Below are 21,959 nucleotides of genomic sequence, written 5' to 3'. Positions count from 1 at the left end.
GCACCTGCCCGGGCCCGCAGAGAGCCCCGCCAGCGGCCGAAATCCACCGGCCGTGCCCTCCTGGGGCAGGCAGGGCCCAGGCACCCGCTTTGCAGGTGAAGGCCGTGGTCACGTGTCCAGCCTGGCCCCGCCTGGGGAACACACAGCACACGCCTCGCCCCACAGGCAGGGCCGACCCCCTCACTGCCCCGCTGGGCGGGGTCCCACCTGATCTGGGGGGCCGGGGCGCCTTCCACGGTGCAGGTGAGCTGGGCGTCCTCGCCCTCCACGAAGGGAGCCGCCTGCACCTTCTTCACGAACCGAGGGGGCACTGCAGATGCGGCAGACAGGGATGGGGAGACTCAGATGGGGACGGGGACAGGGACAGGGATGGGGAGACTCAGATGGGGACGGGGACAGGGACAGGGACGGGGAGACTCAGACGGGGACATGGAGGTGCCATGACAGAGCCAACCCCGCTGGTGCCCTCTGACCCTCGGCGAGCCCCCAGACCGCGGCTGGCGTCCACACCCTCCCGCTGCCCCGCCGTCTGGCCCTCCCGCCCACCTTGCACAAGGATCTTGCCCAGCGTGCTGGCGTTGCCGGCGGCGCTGGCCGCGAAGCACATGTACTGGCCGGAGTCCGAGCCCGTCAGGGTGTCCAGGATGAGGGCGCAGGAGCCGTCGGCGTCCTCGATGAGGATGTGGTGCGGGTCCACCTCCACTGGCTTGCCGTCTGGGAGGGCGAGAGGGCGTCACCAGTGGGACCCCATGGGGAGGAGCAGCTGGGCCCCCCTGCAGCGTGCTGTCTCCGGCGGGGCCACGGGGCCCGGCGTGCACCCTGCTGGGTGGGCTCCCAAGGCGCCCAGGGGCTCTGGGGACAGGCCAGCCTCCCCCTGTCCCCTGTCTCCATCTGTCTCTCTGTCTTTCCTTGTCTCTGTCTTTGTCTCTCAGTATCTCTTTTATCTCTGTCCTCTCTGTCTCTCTAACTTTGTCTATCTCTGTCTCTCTGGTCTCTGTCTCTCTCTCTGCCCAGCTTGGACGCCAGCTGGAGCCCAGGGCTGCGCCAGGGGACCTGAACTCTGCAGAGGACACCCCCCCTCAGACAGCAAAATCCTCGGTCACCCCACCTCCCCATCGCCCCTGCGACTCCCGGGACCTGCCGCGCCCACCGCACCCCACTCGTCGGGGCCCGCCTAGCCAGAGCCCCGTCTCACAATCACCCACACCCCCTGCGCACAGCCGCCCGCCAGCCCTGCGGAGGCAGACGGGAGGGTCCCCCCTGGCCGACTCGAAGGGCTCCCATACAGTGAGCGGCACTAACCCGGTGCCCGGCCCCTCTTGCACACCCTCCCCAGGCCGCGCCACGGATGGGCGCACATCGCGCCCGGCAGGAGCAGACCCTCCCCCGGGGCCCTGGGGCCGCCTCCTGCCGCCTGTCCTGAAGGCGGATGCCCAGAGCGCCGTATCCGCCCCCCCCCCCCCCCCCCCCCCCCCCCCCCCGCGCAGAACACGCCGACACGCCCTCCGCCCAGTGCCCTTGTGCGGGACGTGCCCTGGAGGACGGGGAAGAAGTCTCTGACGTGTCCCGAAGGCAGGCAGCACCTGGCCTTCCCACGACAACACGGGGACCGGAAACGCGGAACGCACCGCCCTGGTGGGAACGTCCGCCCAACCGCCCAGCCGGCCGCCGCAGGGCGACACTCCCCCGCGGACAGCCCCTCCCCGCGACGCCTAGCTACGCAACACTGCACGGCACACGCCACACGGCTCTGGGCGCTCCCTACGACGCCTCACTCACAAAGGCTCCCACAGCGCTGGTTCTAGGTTGCATCGAACCAAAGAAAAGCATTTTAGATTATTTTTTAAAAAACAACAAAAGAAGCTACGGCCTCCGTTCCCTGCACGTCTCTGTCGCCACCCGGCCTCCAGCCGTCCCCCCAGCCCCTCCTAGACCCGTCCCCACACCCTCGGCCAAAGCTCGGTCCCTCTGGCCTCCTCAGACTCCCCCGTCCACGCTCTGAGCAGAGACACGCACAGCCGGGCTCGGGACGGTCCCCCAAGGACAGCAACGCCGTGATGTCCCCTCCCTCGCTGGACGCGCCCAGGGCAGTGGGAGAAAGCCCTTCTCGCCCTTTCCGGGCAGACTTTGGCATTTCGCATTCCGGGGTAGTGAGTCCCCTGCTAACTCCGGGGGGAGCGGGGGCGGGTGTGCCAGCAGCCCCTGCAAGTTCAGCATCTCCTCAGATTTGGGGGTTCTCTCTTGGGGTGCAGCTGACACCCGGCTCTCCCCGTCTCTCGCTGAGGAGACTGGGGCGCGGGGAACCGACTCCACACGCTGCCCTGCTGGTACGACAGAGTCTACGTCTCTGGCCCCGGAGACTCGTGTCATGTGTCACTCGAGTCTCGCGTCTACACCAAGCCAGCGGGCAGGGTGAGCTCTCCGGCCCCACTCGGTTTTTGATTTGCAATTTTGGTGACAAGAAGGGGAGACTGTCAGAGACACGGCCTGCTGGAAGGAAGGGCAGGGCAGCTCCGTGGGCCTCTTCCTCCGCTTGTCTGGCCCCTTGACGAGAAGCAGCGAGGCAGGCGGCTGCACCTGAGCCCTGGGGAGCGGGCTCCAAGGCAGACCTGGCGTGCCCGGGCGGCGCTCTCTCCCCCAGTGCCCGCCGGGACTTCGCTGGTTCACCGAAGACACTGGGACCACACTGGGCCCGAGGAGGAGTCCCCGTCACGCCACAGCCACGGAAACCCGCACACGCGCTGGGCGCAGGGGACGGGCCAGCACCTGCCATGGCAGGCAGGTGGCTGGACCGGGCTCGGCTAGCTTGGGGCGAGGGGATGGCACCCGGCCGTGTTCAGGAGCAGCAGCCGGGGCTCCTGCGCCTCCCGCCCGGCTTCGGCGGCGGAGGGTTTGAGTCTGGGCCGTGGCCGGGTTGCTGGAGACTCCCCGAGACCAACCCCATCCCATCCACTGCCACGAGGGCAAACGTGGGGGACACGCCAGTGATAGCCTGCACCCCGGGTGCCCTGATGGCATCTGCCACAGCGACTGGGGTGACGTGCCGCAGGAGGCGGCCCGGAGGGATTCACGGCCGGTCCTGCCCCCTTGCAGGCGCCCTTAGCCCTTATGGGGAAACCGCAAGGGCCGTGAGGCCTCGTCCTGGCGCCAGACGCCCCACCACGAGGCCCCGTCACAGAGGTCACCGCCGTGCCAGTCGGACCGCCGGGCACGGGGCCCACAGACCCCTGAACCTGCAAGGCACGGTGACACGGCTCGTGAAGGGACGGCCAGGGGACAGGGGACGGTCCTCCTGCGTGCCCGGCCACACATCCCGCCCCAGCCTCGCAGTCACTCCTGCGCACACAGATGCCCCCAGCTCGCCTCGGACAAGCGGAACAGGAAGGACTGACCTGGGGCAGCTGCTCTAAAACCAGGACTGGGCTCGGCCGTTAGGACTGAACTAGAGACCTGGAGGCTTGTCAGCCAGCCCAGGTGTGGCCTACCTGGCAGCCCAGGTGACGCCAGGAGGGACATGTGGGACACGCAGTCAGCCTGTGCTGATGCACGTCTCCCTGAGGCCCCCAAACTGTAAACAGTAACTGTGCCCTCAGGACCCCCCTGCAGCCGCCAGGCACACACCTGCCTCGCCACACACACGCAGCTTGCACCTTGGGCCATCACGAAGGGCCTTCAGGTGTTTCAGGGACCCCCGTGGGTAAGCCGTGTGGAGAGCTCTTAGGGTGAGGCTGCCCTGGCCGCTGCTGCATGGGAATGAATGAGAAACCGTCTTTGCCTTGGACCCCCCACAGGTCCTGTGTCTTCTGTGTGTGTGTGTGTACACACATGTATGCATGTTTGCGTACTGTGTCTATGTGTATGTATACATGTAACATTTATGCACGTACATATGCAAATATGTGTGTAGTATGTACCTGTGTATATGCATGACTATGTGGATATGCATACATAGTACCTACTAATACATACATATATGTGTATCATATCTATATATCTGTATGTGTGTGGCATGCATACATGCATATATATAAGTATATAGTATTTATGAATGTAAATAACATCTTATGAATATGTGTGTAGCATACACGTGTATCATACATATGTATAATATGTAGATATCATAGATATCATAGATATACATATCTATGTGGTGTGTGTATATGTGTTTGGCATGTATCTGTGTACATATATACGTTGGTGTGATGTATGTGTGTATGTGTGGTATCCATATGTCTAGAGCATGTATTTATGTACATATATATACACATATAGTGTTTCTATGTATATATGCATCATGTATCTATGTATGTAGCATGCATCTAACTCATGCATATGTGTACAGTGCATATCTACGCATGCATATTTGTAACATGTATCCATGTATGCATATATGTAGTGTTCATTACACATATAGTATGCACCCATGCATGCATGCATGCTGTGTATCTGCATGGTATGTATCTGTGTACATATGCACGTGTATAGGCAGGATTGATATGTATGTGTGTAGCATACATCTGTGTGTGCATATTGTATAGTATGTATGTATATGTGAAGTGTGCATCTAAGCATGATTGTGTGTGATGTGCATCTGGGTATATATGTCATGTATCTATATAGTGTGCATCCATGCACATATGTGTCACATGTATGTATATGTGCTGTGTGTAGTGTTAGTGGACATGTGCATATGTACATGAAATCGGTATTGTGCACGTGTTCACACGTGTAATGCACATTTGTGAGTACACATGTGTGCACAAGTGTGTGTAGCGTGTGTGTACACTGGGGCCAGCCAGCCTGCGTGTGTGGCAGGACCGCACACTTGCACAGTTTCTGGGACCCACCCAGCAGTCCCTTCTCCCCAGCTTCCTGGGTCCCTGTCGCTCTGGCTGCTGTCCCCTTCGCTGGTTCCCCGTCATCTCCCAGACCCTGGGAGGGGCCCCCAGGCCTCGAGGCTCGGACGAACGTCTCCACACGCGCTCCACGTCATTTGCACAGCAACTCCTCATCTCCCGTGTCCGCCCAGCCCCTCCCCTAAATTCCACACGAGCTAACGGCGCCCAACACCCCCACCCGAGTCTGTGGGCACCTGGCTCCTCCCAGCCCTCCCTGCAGCTCTGTCTGCACCCCGCCTCTCCCTGGCCCTCCCCACCTCTGTGAGCACAGCCCGTCCCTGGGGTGCTCAGTCCCGACTGCGGGTGTCCCCATGTCCACCTGTCCCCACCCTCGTCCTCCCCACCAGCAGCCGGCCGGCTGTGCATGCAACCCGCACCTGCACCCAGCCCCAGCACGCAGGTCACGGTGGCCCCCAAGGTGGCTTCCCTGTCCCTTCTCAGCCCTCCCCCGTGGGTTCCAGGTATGACAGCCAAGGTGACAGAGGGCAGAAAACAAACTGTGTCCCAGAGCTGCTTGAAACCCTGCATGGTCCCAGCCACTGGAGGACCAATGCTGCCCAGAGGCAGGTCTGTCCTTGTGCCCTGCGATGTCCTGATGACAGCACCTGTTTCCCCTGGGGGCCTGGGACCACATCAGACCACCACGCCAATCCTGAGGTTCCCAGGGCTCCAGGCCACGCAGCCTCAGTGCGGCCCCTGGCAGTGCCGGAGACCGAGGTCGGCCGCATGCACAGTCAGCCACGACCAAGCCCAGCAAACCCACAGACCGAGGAGAAACATGTGCTGCCCACAGGACCCCACTGGGAGGACGCAGCCGGAAGCACATGCTTGGCGCCACCTGAATACTTCCTACACACCCCTCCCTGGGCTGACTGCGCCCTGTGTCCTTTCACTGCACTAACCCCACCCCTGAGTGCAGCGGCCTTGCCAAGTTCTGCGAGACCACCTGGGGACTGCTGAGCTCCCTGCCTCTCTGCACCGCGCCCACATCCCATGGCCCCAGCCTTTGACCGGGTAGGGGACAAGTGACACACACAAGGGCCTGTCCCTCAGGCCCCTGGCCCTACCACCAAAGGCCACGCGGGGCCCTCCCACAGCTCGTTTCTGCCCGGCGGCTCTTCCCTAACGCAGGGCCAGCACCCCCCGACGGGCCCCCGGGCCAGGGCGCACCTTTGTACCAGCTGACGACGGGCTTGGGGGTGCCCGTGACGCGGCAGGCCAGCTTCACCGTCTCGCCCAGCTCGGCCGTGCAGTCGGCCAGCTCCTCCTCGAAATCCGGGGGCCCTGAGGACACACGTGCGGTTCTGAGCACCCTGGGGGGCCGTCGAGCTCCGGACGCCTTAGCAGGCCACCCCACCCCATGCCGGGGGCCCCGAGTCCAAGGGTGCGGCTGCCTCGGGGACTGTCCTTCTGTGCCGTCCTTCACGCAGGGTCCTAGAGGGACCGGGAGCTGCCGGCCGAGCACGGCCAAGCCGACACGGCGCAAGGGGGAGCCCCGGCCCACTCGGCCCTGGCCGGTCACTCACGCCACACGGGCTGGGCCAGGCGCTGCTGGATGCCGCAGATCTCCTTCACCCAGGCATTCTTGGTGATGACGGTGCGCGCCTGCAGCAGGTACTTGCGCACCGAGTCCTCGCGCTCATGCCACACCTCGAAGGCCCGGTCATCCCCCTCCACCTGGTCGTTCAGGTCCACGCTGCTCAGCTGTGGGCGGGAGGGACGGGAGCTGACCGCCGCCTGCCAGGACAGACGCGGCACCCCGCGGGGCCGAGCCGCCACGCCCACCCCGGAGCAGGCGGGACAGGGAGGCGCCGCCCGCCCAGCACAGCCCCGCACCTTCATCATGTTCCGGAACACGTAGCTGAAGGTGTCGGTGCGCGAGTCCCGCCGGGGCTTGCAGATCACCAGGTGGTTGCGGAAGAGGAAGACGTGGCGGTTGTGGCCCTTCCAGGGCATGCGGGCCCCCGGCGCGCCCTCCCACACGATGAAGTGGCCCTGCGGGGTGAACTCGGTCAGCCTGCGGTCGGCCGGGGCCCCGGGGTGCGGGCCTGGCGCCCCCCCCCCCCCCCCGCCCCAGTGCCCGGCGCCCCCGCCACCCGCCAGCGCCACGTGTGCACGCGGCCCCCGGCCCGACCTGGCGGATGGGCTCGCCCAGGGCCTCCAGGGTGCCCGGGTAGTTCTCCATGAGCGAGACGTGCAGCTTGTTCTCGGCGCGCTGCGGCAGGGCGGACACCACGGCGTAGGCCTGCTCCAGCAGCGCGCAGTTCTGCCCGCTGCGGGCCTTGTTGCGGATCAGCTCCTGGGGGCGCGGGGCACGGGGGTGTTAGGGCCAGGAGACCCGCCACGCGGGCAGAGGGGCCGGGCACGGGGCGGGCGCCACGCACCTTCAGCAGGGCCTGGTACCGCTGCACGCGCTGCACCGGCTGCTCCAGGTAGTGCTGCAGCGGCGGCAATGGTGGCTGCGAGGGGTCCCCGGGCAACAGTGCCTCCTCTGCGTACTTCTGTGGGGTGCAAGGGCGGTTTCAGGGCGGGAACACACAAGCTCCCCCCAACCCGGCTGTGCCCCCTGAGCTGGAGGGTGGCCCCGGTGCACACGCACAGCCCCGCACCCCGGTCCTCTCCCTCTGCCCAGATCCCGAGAGCCGGAAGGCAGCCTTCCGACGACGCAGGCCGGGGCGGCACGGGGCCCAGGGCGGGGCGGGCACCTTGTAGAACTCCTGCACGGCCGTGCTGAGCACCGCCGACTCGGCCTGCACCCGGCCCACCAGGAACTCCAGGTACTGCTCGAAGGCCGCCTGGTTCTTGATGAAGCACATGGCCACGTCGTCGTCCGTGCCGCACTGCTGCAGCTCCTGCAGGAAGCTGCAGGGAGGGCATCGGGACCTGGCCGTGGTCCGCCAGCCCGCCCTGGGCCCTCACCTGCGGGAGGGAGCCCCGGCCCAGGGGCTGGGCCCTGTGGGGCTGTGGGAGTGAGCATACAGGCAGGCGTGTGTACGCAAGTGTGTGTGCCCATGCATGTGTGCGGTGTACATGGTGTGCTCCTCCATGTATACGCAGATATGTGCCGTATGCATGTGTGCATGTATGCACAAGTGGCACAGACACGAGGGTGTTCATGTACACATGTATTCAGGAATAGTGTGTGCACGTATGTGCGTGTGTATAACATTTATGCACATATGCACAGTTGTACACATGGGTATACACGTATGCACTTGCATAGCTGTGTGGGTGTGCAAGGGAGCTCAGATGTATGAGACATGTGTATACACGCGCACCCATGTGCACAGGTGTGCGCATGTATGTGGGTGCATATGTGTGTTGTGCATGTGTGCGCCGTGTACAGGGGTGTGCACTGTGTAAAGCCTGCGTATGTGCACATACATGTCCGTGTGCCTGTGTGCACAGGTGAGGGTGTGCGTGCATGCGGGCTGTGCACATGCACTAGCAGCAGGCATCCTGCAGGCCTTCCCACTGCAAGCCAGGTGCGCATGTCTGCGCTCCTGGGGGATGTCTGTGTCACCGTGTAGAGATGAGCCAGCACACGTTCTCTCCCCCCCACCTCCTGCCTGGCCCCCTGTAGCGGGCACACACGTGTGTGTGTGCGCACGCAGCCCTGCCCACCTGCTGTGGAAGCGGCTGATGTCCTGCACGTTGCGGAAGATGACGGCCTTCTGGCTGGCCACGGCCGCGGGCGTGTGGGGGCAGCGGTCCAGGTGCTGCATGTGGTGGCTCTGCAGGAACTGCAGCTTGTCCACGAACGCCTGCTCCGAGCTCAGCAGCTCCCGGATGGCCGAGCTGGGCAGGAGGGGCACGGCCGTGAGCGGAGACCAGCGGGCCAGGGCTCCAGCACGGGGTCGGGGGCACCGCATGGCTGCAGCGGTTTCCAGGGCTCAGCGGCAGGAGCCAGGGGTGGAGCCGGGGCCTGCTCTGCTCTCCTCTGCCCTGCCGCCCCTGACGAGGCTCAGGTGGATCAGAGAGGAGCCCGCAGAAGAAGAGCACGGCCAAGACCCCAGCCCCCAGGGTTGGGCCTGCACCCAGACAGGGACCAGCAGTCGCTGTGAGCGATGACCCAGCCGGCGGGACACCAGGGCTGCCAGCGCGGCCCACCGGCCACTCACCTCAGCCTGGTCTTGTACTCGTCTTCAGACACGGCCTCCCCAGGGAACTCGGGGGCCTCAGTGGGCCCCCACTCAGGCGACAGCTGGGGAGAAACAAGTTCATTGCAGGCGGTCTGGGCCCCCGTCCTGCCCGTGGGTGTTGGGCTCTCGCCCCTCAAATGGGGCAACCCCCGGGCCTCTCCAGGATCCCCAGGGCTCTCCTGCCTCCTCCTCAGCTGTCCAGTACCTTGAGCCTCTTGTCCAGGTAGGCGGGCGACACCCAGCCCTGCCGTGACGGGCTGGACTTGGTGGGCTTGGTGCGCACGAGCCAGCGCAGCGGGTGGGCTGAGTCGAGCACCTCCACGTACTGGCCCTCCCGCAGCGTGATGGCGTCTGGCTCGGCGCCCAGGGGCAGGTAGTCGGCCGTCACCACGTAGATGTCAAAGATCTGATGGGGAGGGGAGGGGCGGTCTGAGTCTGGGGAACCAGGGAGGTGCCAGCCAGGCCTGCAGAGCCCCGGACTGCAGGCAGGTTCCCCTGTGTGTGCCCTGCATAATTTTTTTTTTTTTTTTTGAGACAGGGTCTCACTCCATCACCAGGCTAGAGTGCTGTGACGTTGTCGCAGCTCACTGTAGCCTCCGACTCCTGGGCTCAAGCGAGCCTCCTGCCTCAGCCTTCCGAGTAGCTAGGACTACAGATGCACACCACCACGCCTGGCTAATTTTTAAAATTCTTTGTAGAGATGCGGACTCTCTCTACGTTGCTCAGGCTGGTCTCAAACTCCTGGGCTCAAGTGATCCTCCCGCCTCAGCCTCCCAGAGTCCCGGGATCACAGGCGTGGGTCACCGCGCCCGGCCTCAGAATCATTCTGCACATGCACCTGTTCCCGCCCCTGTGCAGAACAGGAAACAGGGGTGACACCCTGACCCACCCTCCCCCGCTGAGGGACCACCGCAGCCCCTGGCGTTGCCAGCCCAGGGCTGTCTACACTGAGCCTCGTGGTCACCTTCTCCCCATCACGCTCCCACCTGCCACCCCGAGACCTAACAGATAGGAGCCTGGTACACTGGGGGCAGGAGACACATTCTCGAATGAATGAATGAACGAACGAATGACTCCACCGGGAGCCAAGTCTCTGCAGGCACCCGTGCGGGGAGGATCCCGCTCCCACCGGTTCCTGCCTCCCGTGCGCCCAGGGTGGGGTCCCGCCTCCCGCCCCCCACCCCCTTCAGGGCTGAGCCCCCGCCCTGCCCCCGGCCGCCTGCCCACCTCCCCTCGGGGGTCGCCGTCCTCCGACTCCGAGGAGGATTCCTGGGCGCTGGAGGGAGGCCGCGAGCGGCCGTGCCTCGGGGACGCGGACGGCGTCCTGGACTCCTCGTCGCTGTCGCCGCCCGGCACCTGCAGCTTGGCTGAGGCACAAGGACCGTGACACCCCCAGAGGGCCAGCCCGGGACCCCTCGCCCCGTCGCCCGCCAGTGCCCAGAGCCTCGGGCGCCCCGCTGCGGCCCCCCTCCCGGGACCCCGGCACGCCCGGCCCTCACCCTGCGTGATCTTGGCCGACACCATCTCGGTGATCTGCGAGGTGAGTTTCTGCAGGAACGCCTCCGTGCCCACCTCGGCGAGGGACCGGTGGCTGCGGCCCTCCTCGGCCACCAGAAGCTCTCCTGGGGTGCAACGCCCCACTAGATGGCCATGCACCCCCCACACGGTCACCATGCACCCCCACACGGTCACCATGTACCCCTCAGATGTCACCATGTACCCCCCACACGGTCGCCGGGCGCCCGCCGAGCTGCAGGCCCTACTGGGCTCTGCGCCACACAGCGAGCTCGGGGACGAGGCCCCCTCGCGGTGCTGGTGTCCGCAGAGGACAGGGAGACCAAGTGGCCAGCAGGCATGGGGCCAGCAGGGACTTGCTGGGACAAGGAGTCACACTGGCTATGGCGTCGAGCCAAGGTGTGACCAAGGGGACCAAGAGCAAGAGAAATCAGGTCCAGACAAAGGGCACAGTGGACACAGCTGAGGGACAGCAGAGGGGCAGCAGAGGGGCAGCCGAAGGACAGCCATGGGCAGCCGAGGGACAGCTGAGGGGCAGTGGCAGCCAGCGTGGCTGCAGGGCAGTGGTCGAGGGGCTGAGGACGCAGCCGGGTGGAGGCTGTGGGAGGCACCCAGGGCTGTGGGGCCGAGCTGGGTTCGTCCCGCCTCTGTCTCGGCGCCCAGGCGTCCACGCCGCCTGCTGGACACGAGCTCTGGGCTGGGTGGCCGGGCCCAGGGGCCCCACAGCCTCCCAGACCCCCGCACCCCGAGGGGACATGCTCCCAGCCCGACCGTACCTTTCCGCTGCCCGGCAAGGCCCGCCAGACCCACAGGCTCCGCCACCTGTGCCGAGATGGCCTGCGTCGTCCTGCGGGGGGGGGGGGAAGCGTCCTGAGGGCCTGGGCTGCCCGCCACCCTCTGCCCTGGGGCAGGAGCTCCCCACAGAACAGGGGTCTGGGGGCAACGGGCCAGGACACCGCAGCTGGGGGCTCCACGCCACAAGCCCCAGGGAAGCCCTCATTTTACATCGGGGAAACTGAGGCACAGAGAAGGGAAGAGGGCTGGCCCGAGTGGGGCAGAGCCAGGCCGTGTCCAGGGCAGGTGCTGGGCCTGGGGGCCAGCCGTGCCGTCCCGTTCCCCACCCCCAGGCGGCCCCACTCACCCCTGCAGGAAGGTGGAGAGAAGCGCCTCCTTCACCTGCTCCTGCTCCTGCTCCTTGGCCACTGTTGGGGCACCGGGGGCCGTCAGGACGGCGTCCGCACGTGGAGTCTCGCCCCGGGACCTGGGCGCCCCGGGTCCCCTCCAGAGCCCCTCCCCATGCCCCTCTCAGCCCGAGGTCACCCTGACGGTGACGGGGGGACAGGGTCTGTCCTCGACATGCAGCAGGCTCGGGAAGCAGGAGGCCTCGTGTGCGGCACAGACGGGGGTGGGGGGCTCTGAAGCATGAGGCCCCCCAGCACCAGCCGGGCCCGGCCCGCCCCTGGGTTGCCCGGCGCTGTGGGAGAGGGCCCCCGCCCCGGTGGTGGGCACGGGCAGCGTGTCCCGGGGCTCTGGTGCACCTGTGTCTGCCTCCCACGCCCCACCCGGCCCCGCCCGGCCGCCCCGGCCCCGCACTCACAGCCGGAGATGTGCAGGCCGGCGGAGCAGAGCGCCTGGCCGGCGGCGTTGGTGGCAATGCAGGTGTAGGTGCCCTGGTGCTGGCGGCCCACGTCCAGCAGGACCAGGCTGTGCTGCTGGGCGGAGCTGGCCACCGTGTAGCCCGGCGTGTCGGGGCCGATCCACAGCACGCCCCTCCCGGCCTGCTCCCGGAGCCAGTGCACCGCGGGGGCCGGGCGGCCTGCGGGTGGGGGGCGGTGGGTAGGTCCCCAGGGAACGGGGCTCCCAGATTGGGGGGACCTGCCTCCCTGGGGCCGACATGAGTGGGGAGGGCAGCCCCCACCCCACCCCGGAGGGGGTCCCTCTGTGGTGGAGGGGTGGGGGGGTGCAGGAGCCACCCTACCTTCCACCTTCACGGAAAAGGTGATGCTGGAGCCCTTCTTCACCGTCTTGGGCGTGAACCTCTCCAGGATGCGGGGCGGCACCAGCTGCTCACGAGCATCTGGAAGGCCACGGCCCAGCTGCTGGGGACCCCGGCGGCTTCCGCCTCCCACGCCTGGCGGGCCCCGGGCAGCCCCACGCGGCCCCTCTGCCCGGCTGCTCCCTCCCGGCCCTCGCTGGGTCAGCTGCGCTCCCCGCACCTCCCACTGCAACCCTCCGCGCCCACCTGGGGCCGCCTCACCTGGCGCTGGCTTCTCTTCTGGCTCGTCAGGACCTGCAAATGGCGCAGAAGCGAAACGTCAGCACGCAGGGGTCCCCTGCCCGTGGCCACGCACCCCGTGCTGTGGCGCTGCCTGGCAGCCCGGCCACTCGCCTGGACCTCGGCCACGGAGCCACGGAGCCACGGAGCCCACAGTCAGGTGTAACCGAGGCCACAGGCCTCACGGCCCAGATGTGATGTCACAGACACCGCCCACTCTCGTCCCCGTCAGGGACTCTGGGGCCTCTTCAGCATCCAGGGCATTGCGTATGATGAGGAAGTGTGGGCCTCTGTCCCCAAGGCCACCACCACCATCTTGATCCACGTGCTTCTACCGAGCGCCCAGGGCTTCCCCACCTCCCGGGGTCGACTTCACCCGCCTGCCGGCCCAGCGGCCGGGACGAGGGCCCTGTGCTGCCCCCTGCAGTCACCCGTTCCCCGAGTGGCCAGCTCCCAGCCGCCGCGCATGACACTCCGTGTGCAGGCGTGACAGCCGCCGGGCTCTGGCCCCCAGGCCCAGCACGGCAGGGCAAGCCGGGGGACACCAGCCCTGGTCTGGACGCCGCCCGAGGCCCAGGCTCTGCCCAGCCCCCGGAGCACCCACCTCGCACCAGCAGCCGGGCAGAGGAGTAGGCGGCGCCCACAGCGTTGCTGACGTAGGCCGAGTACTGGCCCGTGTCCTCCCGCGTGACCGAGACAATCTCCAGGGTGTGCAGGGTCTTCTTGTCGGCCATGCGGACGCGGGCAGAGGCGGTCAGGGGCTGGCCATCTTTGAACCAGTACAGCGTGGGTGCCGGGTAGCCTGGCCACGGAGCCGTGTGGTCAGCACAGGGCCCCTCCGATGGCCGCTGTGCTCTCCAGATGGGGACAGGCGCAGGCCTGGAGACGGCCCCTGGGGGACCCCCCCCCCGTGCTGCCAGGGACCCAGGGGCAGGCGCCTGGCATCACCTGACCCCCGCTGGCTGGTCTCCTCCCGACAGACCATGGCCCTCGGGGAACAGCCCCCTCCCCCACAGCAGTGCCCCGCCCCACCCTCCCTCTCACCTTTCACCTTGAGCTGGAACTTGGCCAGGCGCGTGCCAGGGGCCACCTGGAGGTCTTTCAGCTCCTCCAGCACCTGGGGCAGCTGGCCCTCGTCCGTGGTCGACTCTGTCCCCTCCTGCTCCCGGCTGGCAGGGAGGACAGAAGACGAGGGTGGCCGTGCCGGGTGCAGGGGACTCCTGGGCCCTGACTGAAGGCTCAGGAGTTGGATCCTGCCACCCACCCCCTCAGCCTGGCACCGGCACTGCCCGCGTCCCCAGGCACGGCCCCTACCTGGACAGGTAGCCTTGGGCGCTGAAGTAGGACGAGGTCTCCGTGGCGTCGGCTGCAGTCTCGTAGTCTGTGCTCGTCACTGGGGAGGAAGAGCGCAGCTGGAGCAAGGCCGGCTGCCCGGCTGCCCGGCACACGGCCCCGCCCCAGGACCACCTCGGCCCCAGGTCCTGACCACGCAGCTTGCCGGGAGCCACGTCCACGCGGGAGCCCGGACGCCGCGAGGGGAACAGCCGTGTCGTGGCCTCTCCACGCCTGCAGTCGGGGCCCGTAACTAACTACGAGCCTCCGCGACCCAGCAGACTGAGTGCCGGATGACACGGAGGCTTCACAGGTGACACAGTGACAGTGGTAGAAGCCTCCAGTTCCGCCCTACCAGGGACCAAGGGAACGAAGCCACAGAGGCCTCAAAACCAACAGCTGGGGACTTGCATTTCTGGTCCGGGGGGAGTGGCAGGAACTGGACTTGCCCTGTGCTACGGACGGAAGATCCGTGTCCCCTCAAAATGCTTACGTTGAGACATTAACCCGCAGCGGATGGTGCCGGGGGGGGGCCTTCGGGAGGTGACAGGTCGTGAGAGTGGAGCCCCCAAGAATGAGATCAGCGCCCTCATGCAAGAGACCTCAGAGAGCCCCTCACACTCTGCAGGCACAGCCTCACACGCTGTGTCTTTTCTTCTGTAACATCTAATCTGCTCTCAGTCTCATCACTGCATTTTTTTATCCCTAGAAGTTCTGTTCGAGTCTTTTTAAAGATATTCCACATCTCTACTTAACTTTTTGAACACATGGAAAATAATTCTCATAAGTGTTTTTATTTATCTGTTCATTTATTAGATGGGGTCTCACTATTTTGCCCAGGCTGGGCTCAAACTCGCAATCCTCCCAACCTCAGCCTCCCAGGTAAGTAGCTGGGACTACACACCACAGAGCCCTAGTAACTGTGTTAGTGCTCCCTGCCAGTTCTAACATCAGGGTTGGATTTTAACTTTTATTTCATTTTGTTTTTGAGACAGGGTCTTGCTCTGTCACCCAGGCTGGAGTGCAGTGGTGTGATCATAGCTCACTGCAGCCTTGAACCCCTGGGCTCAAGCGATCCTCTCGCCTCAGCCTCCCCAAGTAGCTGGGACTGCAGACATGTGCCCACACACCTGGCTAATTTTCCTTATTTTTTGCAGGGACAGGGTCTTGCTATGCTGCCCAGGCTGGTCTCAAACTCCTAGCTTCAAGTGATCCTCCTGCCTCGGCCTCCAGAAGCTCAGGGGTTACAGGTGTGAGCCACCGTGCCTGCCCTGCGTTGGTTTTGACTGATTGATTTTTCTCCACCTTATGGATCATATCTTTCTGCCCTCTCGCATGCCTGAGGATCTCTGATGGGGTGCTTGACATTGTGCGCCGGACCCTGTCGGGAGCTGGCTAGCTTGTATGTCTACGGACACGATGTATCCGAGAAAGACACAGTAAGAAGACCCACCTGCCACTCGGAAAAGCAGGCCCACACCAGAACCCAGCCACACTGCACCCTGATCCCAGGCTTCCAGCCTCCAGAACTGTGAGAAGTAAATCTCTGCTGTTTATAAGCCGCCCAGTCCACGGGACTTTCTTAGAGCTGCCCAAAATGACTAAGGCACCCTCCCACCTAAAACAGTTGGAAAAAAAGACAAAACACATGAAACAATGGTTTTCAAGTCACTGGACACTAAACAAATGAAGGGCATTGATCTCTTAAAGATAGGAAGCAAAGGCAAGCCCTAGGATTGCCTCAGCTTCCTGCCTTGTATTTCCAGGCCCAGGAAGGGGAATCTGAGGCATAGCCAGGCAAACTCCTTGGGCTGAGGAGATGAAGCTGAGAGTCCTACAGGGCAGGGCAGCTGGTGTTCACAGGACAGGACTGGAGGAGAGAAAGCTGTGCAGAGAGGGGGACCCCCCCCACCGAGGCTCTGCAGAATGCTGACTACCGTACGCAGTGGGGAGAGGATCAGGGGAAAGTGCCGGGTGCAGGCCTGTCCCCACCAGTCAGACTGGAAAGGGCCACAGCCCACAGGGCACTGACTACAGCACTCGGAGAGCTCTCGCCTCAGGAGTGGGAAATAATCAGCCCAGACCGAGCACGGCTCTACACTCACCAAAGAAATCATAAAAGCGAGATCTGAAAGAGTAAGAATAAAACTGCTTCCAAGTATCTTAACTGTATCCCTGAACAAAGCTCAGGAATATCTATAGAAATAGAAAATATCATCACAGGGTAAAATTCACAAATGTCAATCATCCAATCAAAGATCCTACATGTGCAGAGAGGCAGAAAACACGACCCATAATGTAAAGAATAATCAACTGAAGCCCCCCAAACTGACTGGCGTTAGAACTGGCAGAGGAGGACACAGATCAGATATTAGAATTCTATTCTCTGCACTCAAAAAGTTAAGTAGAGGCGTAAAATATATAAAAAAGACTCAAGTAGAACTTACAGAAACAAAAACATACAATCAGTTGTATGTTAATAGGTTAGATATTATAGAAAAAAGATAGTGAATATAAAAACACAGTGATAGAAACTATGCAAAATGAAATACACAGAGAAAAAAATAATTTTAAAAAGTGAAAAGAGCACGGCTTCACGTGGCTTAATATGTGACTGAAGTCCACAACTGAGGGCAACAGAAAAAATATTTGAAGAAAGAACGGCCACAAAAACTTCAAACTTAATGAAAACAATAAACTCACAGTTCTGAAAAGCTCAGGAAAGTCTAAGAACAAAGAACACGAAGAAAAATAAACCAAGGCACCTCATAATCAAGTTAATCATAACTATTGGTTAAAAAAATCTTTAAAAATTATCTAGAGATCTTCTGTGCAGAATGTGACAAACTGATGCTAAAATTCATATGAAAACACAAGGGACCTAGTATGGGCATAACAGTCTTGAACAAACAAACTTGGAGGATGCATACTCCCAATTTCAAAACTCAACAGAGAGCTGGAGTAATCAGGACGGTGTGGTACTGACATAATTGTAGACATTCAGACCAACAGAATAGAATTTAGAGTCACTAAGTAAACTCGTACATCCCAAGGAAATTAGCTTTTGACAAGAACTTCAAGACAATTCAATGAGGAAATAATCTTCCAACAAACGGTCCTGGGACAACCAGACGTTCATATTAAAAGAATAAATTTGGGCCCTTACCTCACACCATATATGAAAAATAACTGAAAATGGATCAAAGACCTACATTTAAGAGCTACCATGAGCATAGGTGTAATCTTTACAGCCTTGGATTAGGCAGTGGTTTCTTAGAAATGACAAATAAAGCACAAGCAGTCAAAGGAAAAGTAGATAAATTGGACTTTGTTAAAATTTAAAACTCCTGTGCCTCTCAAGAAACTCTTCCAAGAAAGTAAAAAGGCCAGGCGCGGTGACTCACACCTGTAATCCTAGCACTCTGGGAGGCTGAGGCGGGCAGATTGCTCGAGGTCAGGAGTTTGAAACCCGCCTGAGCAAGAGCAAGACCCCATCTCTACCATACATAGAAAGAAATTAATTGGCCAACTAATATAAATAGAAAAAATTAGCCGGGCATGGTGGTGCATGCCTGTAGTCCCAGCTACTCGGGAGGCTGAGGCAGGAGGATTGCTTGAGCCCAGGAGATTGAGGTTGCTGTGAGCTAGGCTGACGCCACGGCACTCACTCTAGCCTGGGCAACAAAGCGAGATTCTGTCTCAAAAAAAAAAAAAAAAAAAAAGTAAAAAGACAACCCACAGAATGAGAAAGTACTTGAAAATCCTATATCTGATCAAGGTCTCAGATTGAGACCACATGAAGAACTCTTACAACTCAAAAACAAAAAAGACAACCCCGTTTAAAGAAGGGAGGAGGACTTGAGTGGGTATTCCTCCCAAGCAGACATACACACGGTCGGTAGGTGCATGAGAAGAGGCTCCACGTCACCAGTGAGTGGGAAACGCAAACCAAAGCCACAATGAGACGTGGCCTCACGCCTGTCAGGATGGCCACAATCGTAACAAAGAACAACAACGAGCCCTGGCAACGATGCAGAGAAACCAGAACCAACCCTTGCACACTGCTGACAGGAATGTAAATTGAGGCAGTTGTCGTGGAAGAGTTTGGCAGCTCCTCTAAAAGTTAAATGGAGTCACCACCTAACCCAGCAACTCCACTCCCAGGTATATACCTGAGAGAATTAAAAACAGATGGTAGCACAAACACTTGCACACAATTGTTCGTAGCCGCATTATTCATAATGGCCAGTCGATGGATAAACATCATGCAAGGAATGTATAAGTACTCTATATACAATGGAAGATTTGTCAGCCTTAAAAGCGTATAAAATAATAATATAAACCACAACACGGAGGGGCCTTACTGAAAACATTATGCTCCGTGGACGAGGTCAGACCCAGATGGCTGTGCGTCGTAGGATTCCATTTATAGGAAATGCCCAGGACAGGCAGATCCAGAGAGACAGCAAGTAGATTAGTAATTTCCATGGCTGAGGGGAAGAGAGAGTGGGGAGTGACTGCCAATGGTTTCTTTTTGGGGAAGACGTAAATATTCTGGAATTAGATATTCCAGGACATACTATTAGATAGTAGTGATGGTTGAAAAACTTTGTAAAGACTCCAAAAACCACTCCTCATACATTTTTATTTTTATTTTTATTTATTTATTTTTTTTTTTTGAGACAGAGTCTTGCTTTGTTGCCCAGGCTAGAGTGAGTGCCATGGCGTCAGCCTAGCTCACAGCAACCTCAAACTCCTGGGCTCAAGCAATCCTCCTGCCTCAGCCTCCCGAGTAGCTGGGACTACAGGCATGCGCCACCATGCCCGGCTAATTTTTTGTATATATATTAGTTGGCCAATTAATTTCTTTCTATTTTATAGTAGAGACGGGGTCTCGCTCTTGCTCAGGCTGGTTTCGAACTCCTGACCTCGAGCAATCCGCCCGCCTCGGCCTCCCAGAGAGCTAGGATTACAGGCGTGAGCCACCGTGCCCGGCCGCTCCTCATACATTTTTAAATGGTGAATTTTATGATCTGGAGATTGAATATCTAAAAAAATGTAAAATGCCTATATGCAAGATAACTTTCTTACAGAGAGATTCAAAGACAAGACTGACATCTGATTTCTCCTCAGAAACGATGCAAGCTAGAAAGCAGTGGAACAACATCTTTCAAGTATGGAAAGAAAAAAAAAAAAAGAGTGCCCTAGCAAAAATATCGTTCAAAAACAAGAGTGGAATAAAGACATTTTCAGACATACAAAAGCTGGAAAAAAAAAATCCCAGTGTATCCACACTACAAAAATGCTCAAAGACGTCCTGCAGACAGAAAGAAGATGACACCAGATGGAAATCTAGATCTACACAACAGAATGAAGAGCTTGGAAATGGAGCTCCATGGGGAGATACATAAGATCTTTTCATACTAAAGACCCCTGGGCCCCGGTCCTCACACACTAGCTAACGATCTGCGCCCCGTGCCAGCCTGCTGTGCTAGGTGCTTCACCTGAATCAACTCACTTAACCCTCAGGCCTGTGCCACGGGATCATTCCCATGATCTCCCTCGTCCCGACGAGGAAGCTGAGGCATCGAGAGAGGAAGTGGCTTGTCCCGTATCACAAAGCTGGCCGGTGGCAGAGCCAGAATCCGAACACGACTCGCAACACGCCCAACACCAACTAGGCACCCGACAAGTTCATTCGGTTCCGACGTTCACCGCCCAGAGTTGGCACAGACCCCTCCACACGTGGCAAAGGGCTCAGCCCGCCCAAGACTGTCCCCACTTGAGATGCCAGCTGCGAGTCCCAGGTTGCCACCCGGCTTTCTGACCGACGGGCTACAACAGAGGCTCCCACAACCCACTGTGTTTGGCGACTTGCTAGAGCTCATGCGACACAGGCAAGGGCTTTACTCACAGCTACTGGTGTGCTGTGGAGGCTGTGACTCAGGAACAGCCAGACGGAAGAGACACTCTACTCCGGGCAAGGCGTGAGGGAGAGGAGCAGAGCGGCTGTGCCCTCCCCGGGTGCACCAGCCCCTCCAGGTGTTCGCTGACCTGGAAGCTCCCGCCCCCTGCAGCGCGGGGGTCTCATGGGGGCTTCAGCAGGGGGCAGGGCCAATCATCAAACCAATCTCAGCAGCCCCTCCCTCCCCAGAGGATGGGGACGGAGATGAACATCTCAGGCTTCTAATCAAGGCTGGTCTTCCTGGCAACCAGCCCTGACCCTGACGCTATCTGGGGCCACCAAGAGTGGCCTCATTAGAACATAAGATGCTCCTGTGACCCAGGACATTCCAGGGGATTTGGGAGCTCTGCGTCAGGAACTGGGGACCAAGATCAAACACGAAAAGATCTCATGACGCCACAGCACACCAGCCACCACGCCCAAGCTTCTCCTGAGAGGCTTGCTCATCCCCCACCTGCTGTCTCCACACGGGACACTAAGGGGCATCTGGGTTGGCTGGGTTCACCCTTCCTGCCCCTCGCCTCACCCCACTGCCTAAGGCCTACTTACAAAGCTTCCTGCTCCTCTCCCAGCCTGGAGGCCTCTCAGAGGGGTGGGAGCCCTCTGCACGCCCCATGCCCAAGGAGCTCCAGCGGGGCCTGGTGGTGGTCCTGGCTCCCAGGGAGCCCTCTCCCAGCCGGGCACGTCTGAGACACCAAGGCCCCTCCTCCTCCCCGGCCTGAGACACATGCTCTCTGCACCACCCCCCGGCCACAGCGCCGCACACCCGCCCAGAGACGCCACACGGGACGGCAGACTCACGGTCCACCCGGAGCTCAGCCTTGGTGGAGGACACGCCCACGCTGTTTTCGGCCAGGCAGCGGTAGACGCCCATGTCCGCGGGCACCACGGCCGTGATGATGAGCTGGTGGCCGCCCTGCTGGTCCTCGTTGATCATGTAGTGGTCGTCCTCCTCCAGCAGCTTCCCGTCCTTGAACCAGCGCACGCCCGGCAGGGGCTGGCCCATCACCACGCAGTCAAAGCTCACGGGGTACCCGTCCTGCACTTCCTGGTTCTGCAGCTCGGTCAGGAACACCGGGGCTGGGACAGACAGGCAGGGCCCAGGTCACAGCGACCACAGCCGCACATACATGCAGGTCCCCACCAGAGGCTGGTTTGACACACATGCTCTGCATGGCAAGCACCCCTGAGGGGACACCTGCAGCCCCTGACGGGACGGTGTCTTTGCCTGCCACGCCTCTGCCTCTCCCTCGTTCTCTAAGAATCCTCTCTTTGCCAGTGTGGCTCCCAAGCTGCTGTGAGGCCAGAGGGCTAGACGGCTGGGAACGGAGAGGAAAGGGGAGACACGGCAAAGATCAAGGCTGTGTGGGCTGGGGGTCCAGGAGGAGCAGGGGCGAAATTTGAACGAAGGGAGTGGCTCAAAATTGGAAAGAAGTTTTAAGAGGTGATGCTGTCGATCCTTTATCATACTCCTTAACATTCCTAGAGAGACACAAGTAAATAACAGCGTGACTTTTCAATTACTCTGAAATGCTGGGATCGGACCATGAGGAACCCCATGTTTTACACGGGCCACACCTCAAAGGCTCATGAAAAGAATATCTAGGCAGTATGTGCAATCAGCCTCGAACAACATGTATGTGATATTTGAACTGCAGGGGTCCGTGTACACGCAGACAGCTTTCAACCACAGCGGATCTCAAAACACGGTGCTTGTGGGACTCGAAACCCACATGTGTGGGTGGCTGACTCTGTACGGGCAAGTTCTGAAGGGTCACCTCCGGGACTCGGGCACGTGCGGATTTGGGTATCTGCAGGGGCTCTGGCACCAG

The 21,959-nt window shown here is 60.7% G+C and overlaps 1 protein-coding gene across 1 annotated transcript in view; it reads right to left on the bottom strand.

Annotated features, from left to right (window-relative positions):
• OBSCN (obscurin, cytoskeletal calmodulin and titin-interacting RhoGEF) overlaps window positions 1–21,959 on the bottom strand; it is a 116,762-nt gene that overhangs the window by 7,808 nt on the left and 86,995 nt on the right. The window contains exons 60-81 of the mRNA XM_076009578.1: window positions 20,929–21,207; window positions 14,145–14,223; window positions 13,875–13,999; window positions 13,435–13,632; window positions 12,813–12,845; window positions 12,534–12,632; window positions 12,153–12,371; window positions 11,697–11,757; window positions 11,332–11,402; window positions 10,540–10,662; window positions 10,268–10,407; window positions 9,246–9,446; window positions 9,020–9,102; window positions 8,523–8,696; window positions 7,604–7,760; window positions 7,283–7,399; window positions 7,033–7,197; window positions 6,735–6,893; window positions 6,425–6,602; window positions 6,069–6,182; window positions 547–714; window positions 208–310 (exon numbers count right to left, since the gene is read on the bottom strand). Of these exons, the coding sequence (XP_075865693.1) occupies window positions 208–310; window positions 547–714; window positions 6,069–6,182; window positions 6,425–6,602; window positions 6,735–6,893; window positions 7,033–7,197; window positions 7,283–7,399; window positions 7,604–7,760; window positions 8,523–8,696; window positions 9,020–9,102; window positions 9,246–9,446; window positions 10,268–10,407; window positions 10,540–10,662; window positions 11,332–11,402; window positions 11,697–11,757; window positions 12,153–12,371; window positions 12,534–12,632; window positions 12,813–12,845; window positions 13,435–13,632; window positions 13,875–13,999; window positions 14,145–14,223; window positions 20,929–21,207 (3,046 nt within the window). The remainder of the gene's footprint in view (window positions 1–207; window positions 311–546; window positions 715–6,068; window positions 6,183–6,424; window positions 6,603–6,734; window positions 6,894–7,032; window positions 7,198–7,282; window positions 7,400–7,603; window positions 7,761–8,522; window positions 8,697–9,019; window positions 9,103–9,245; window positions 9,447–10,267; window positions 10,408–10,539; window positions 10,663–11,331; window positions 11,403–11,696; window positions 11,758–12,152; window positions 12,372–12,533; window positions 12,633–12,812; window positions 12,846–13,434; window positions 13,633–13,874; window positions 14,000–14,144; window positions 14,224–20,928; window positions 21,208–21,959) is intronic.

Source organism: Microcebus murinus, chromosome 13, assembly GCF_040939455.1.
Source record: "Microcebus murinus isolate Inina chromosome 13, M.murinus_Inina_mat1.0, whole genome shotgun sequence".
Classification (NCBI taxonomy): Eukaryota; Metazoa; Chordata; class Mammalia; order Primates; family Cheirogaleidae; genus Microcebus; species Microcebus murinus.
The sequence above is the reverse complement of the archived record's forward strand: the minus strand, read 5'-3'. Positions and strand labels throughout refer to the sequence as shown.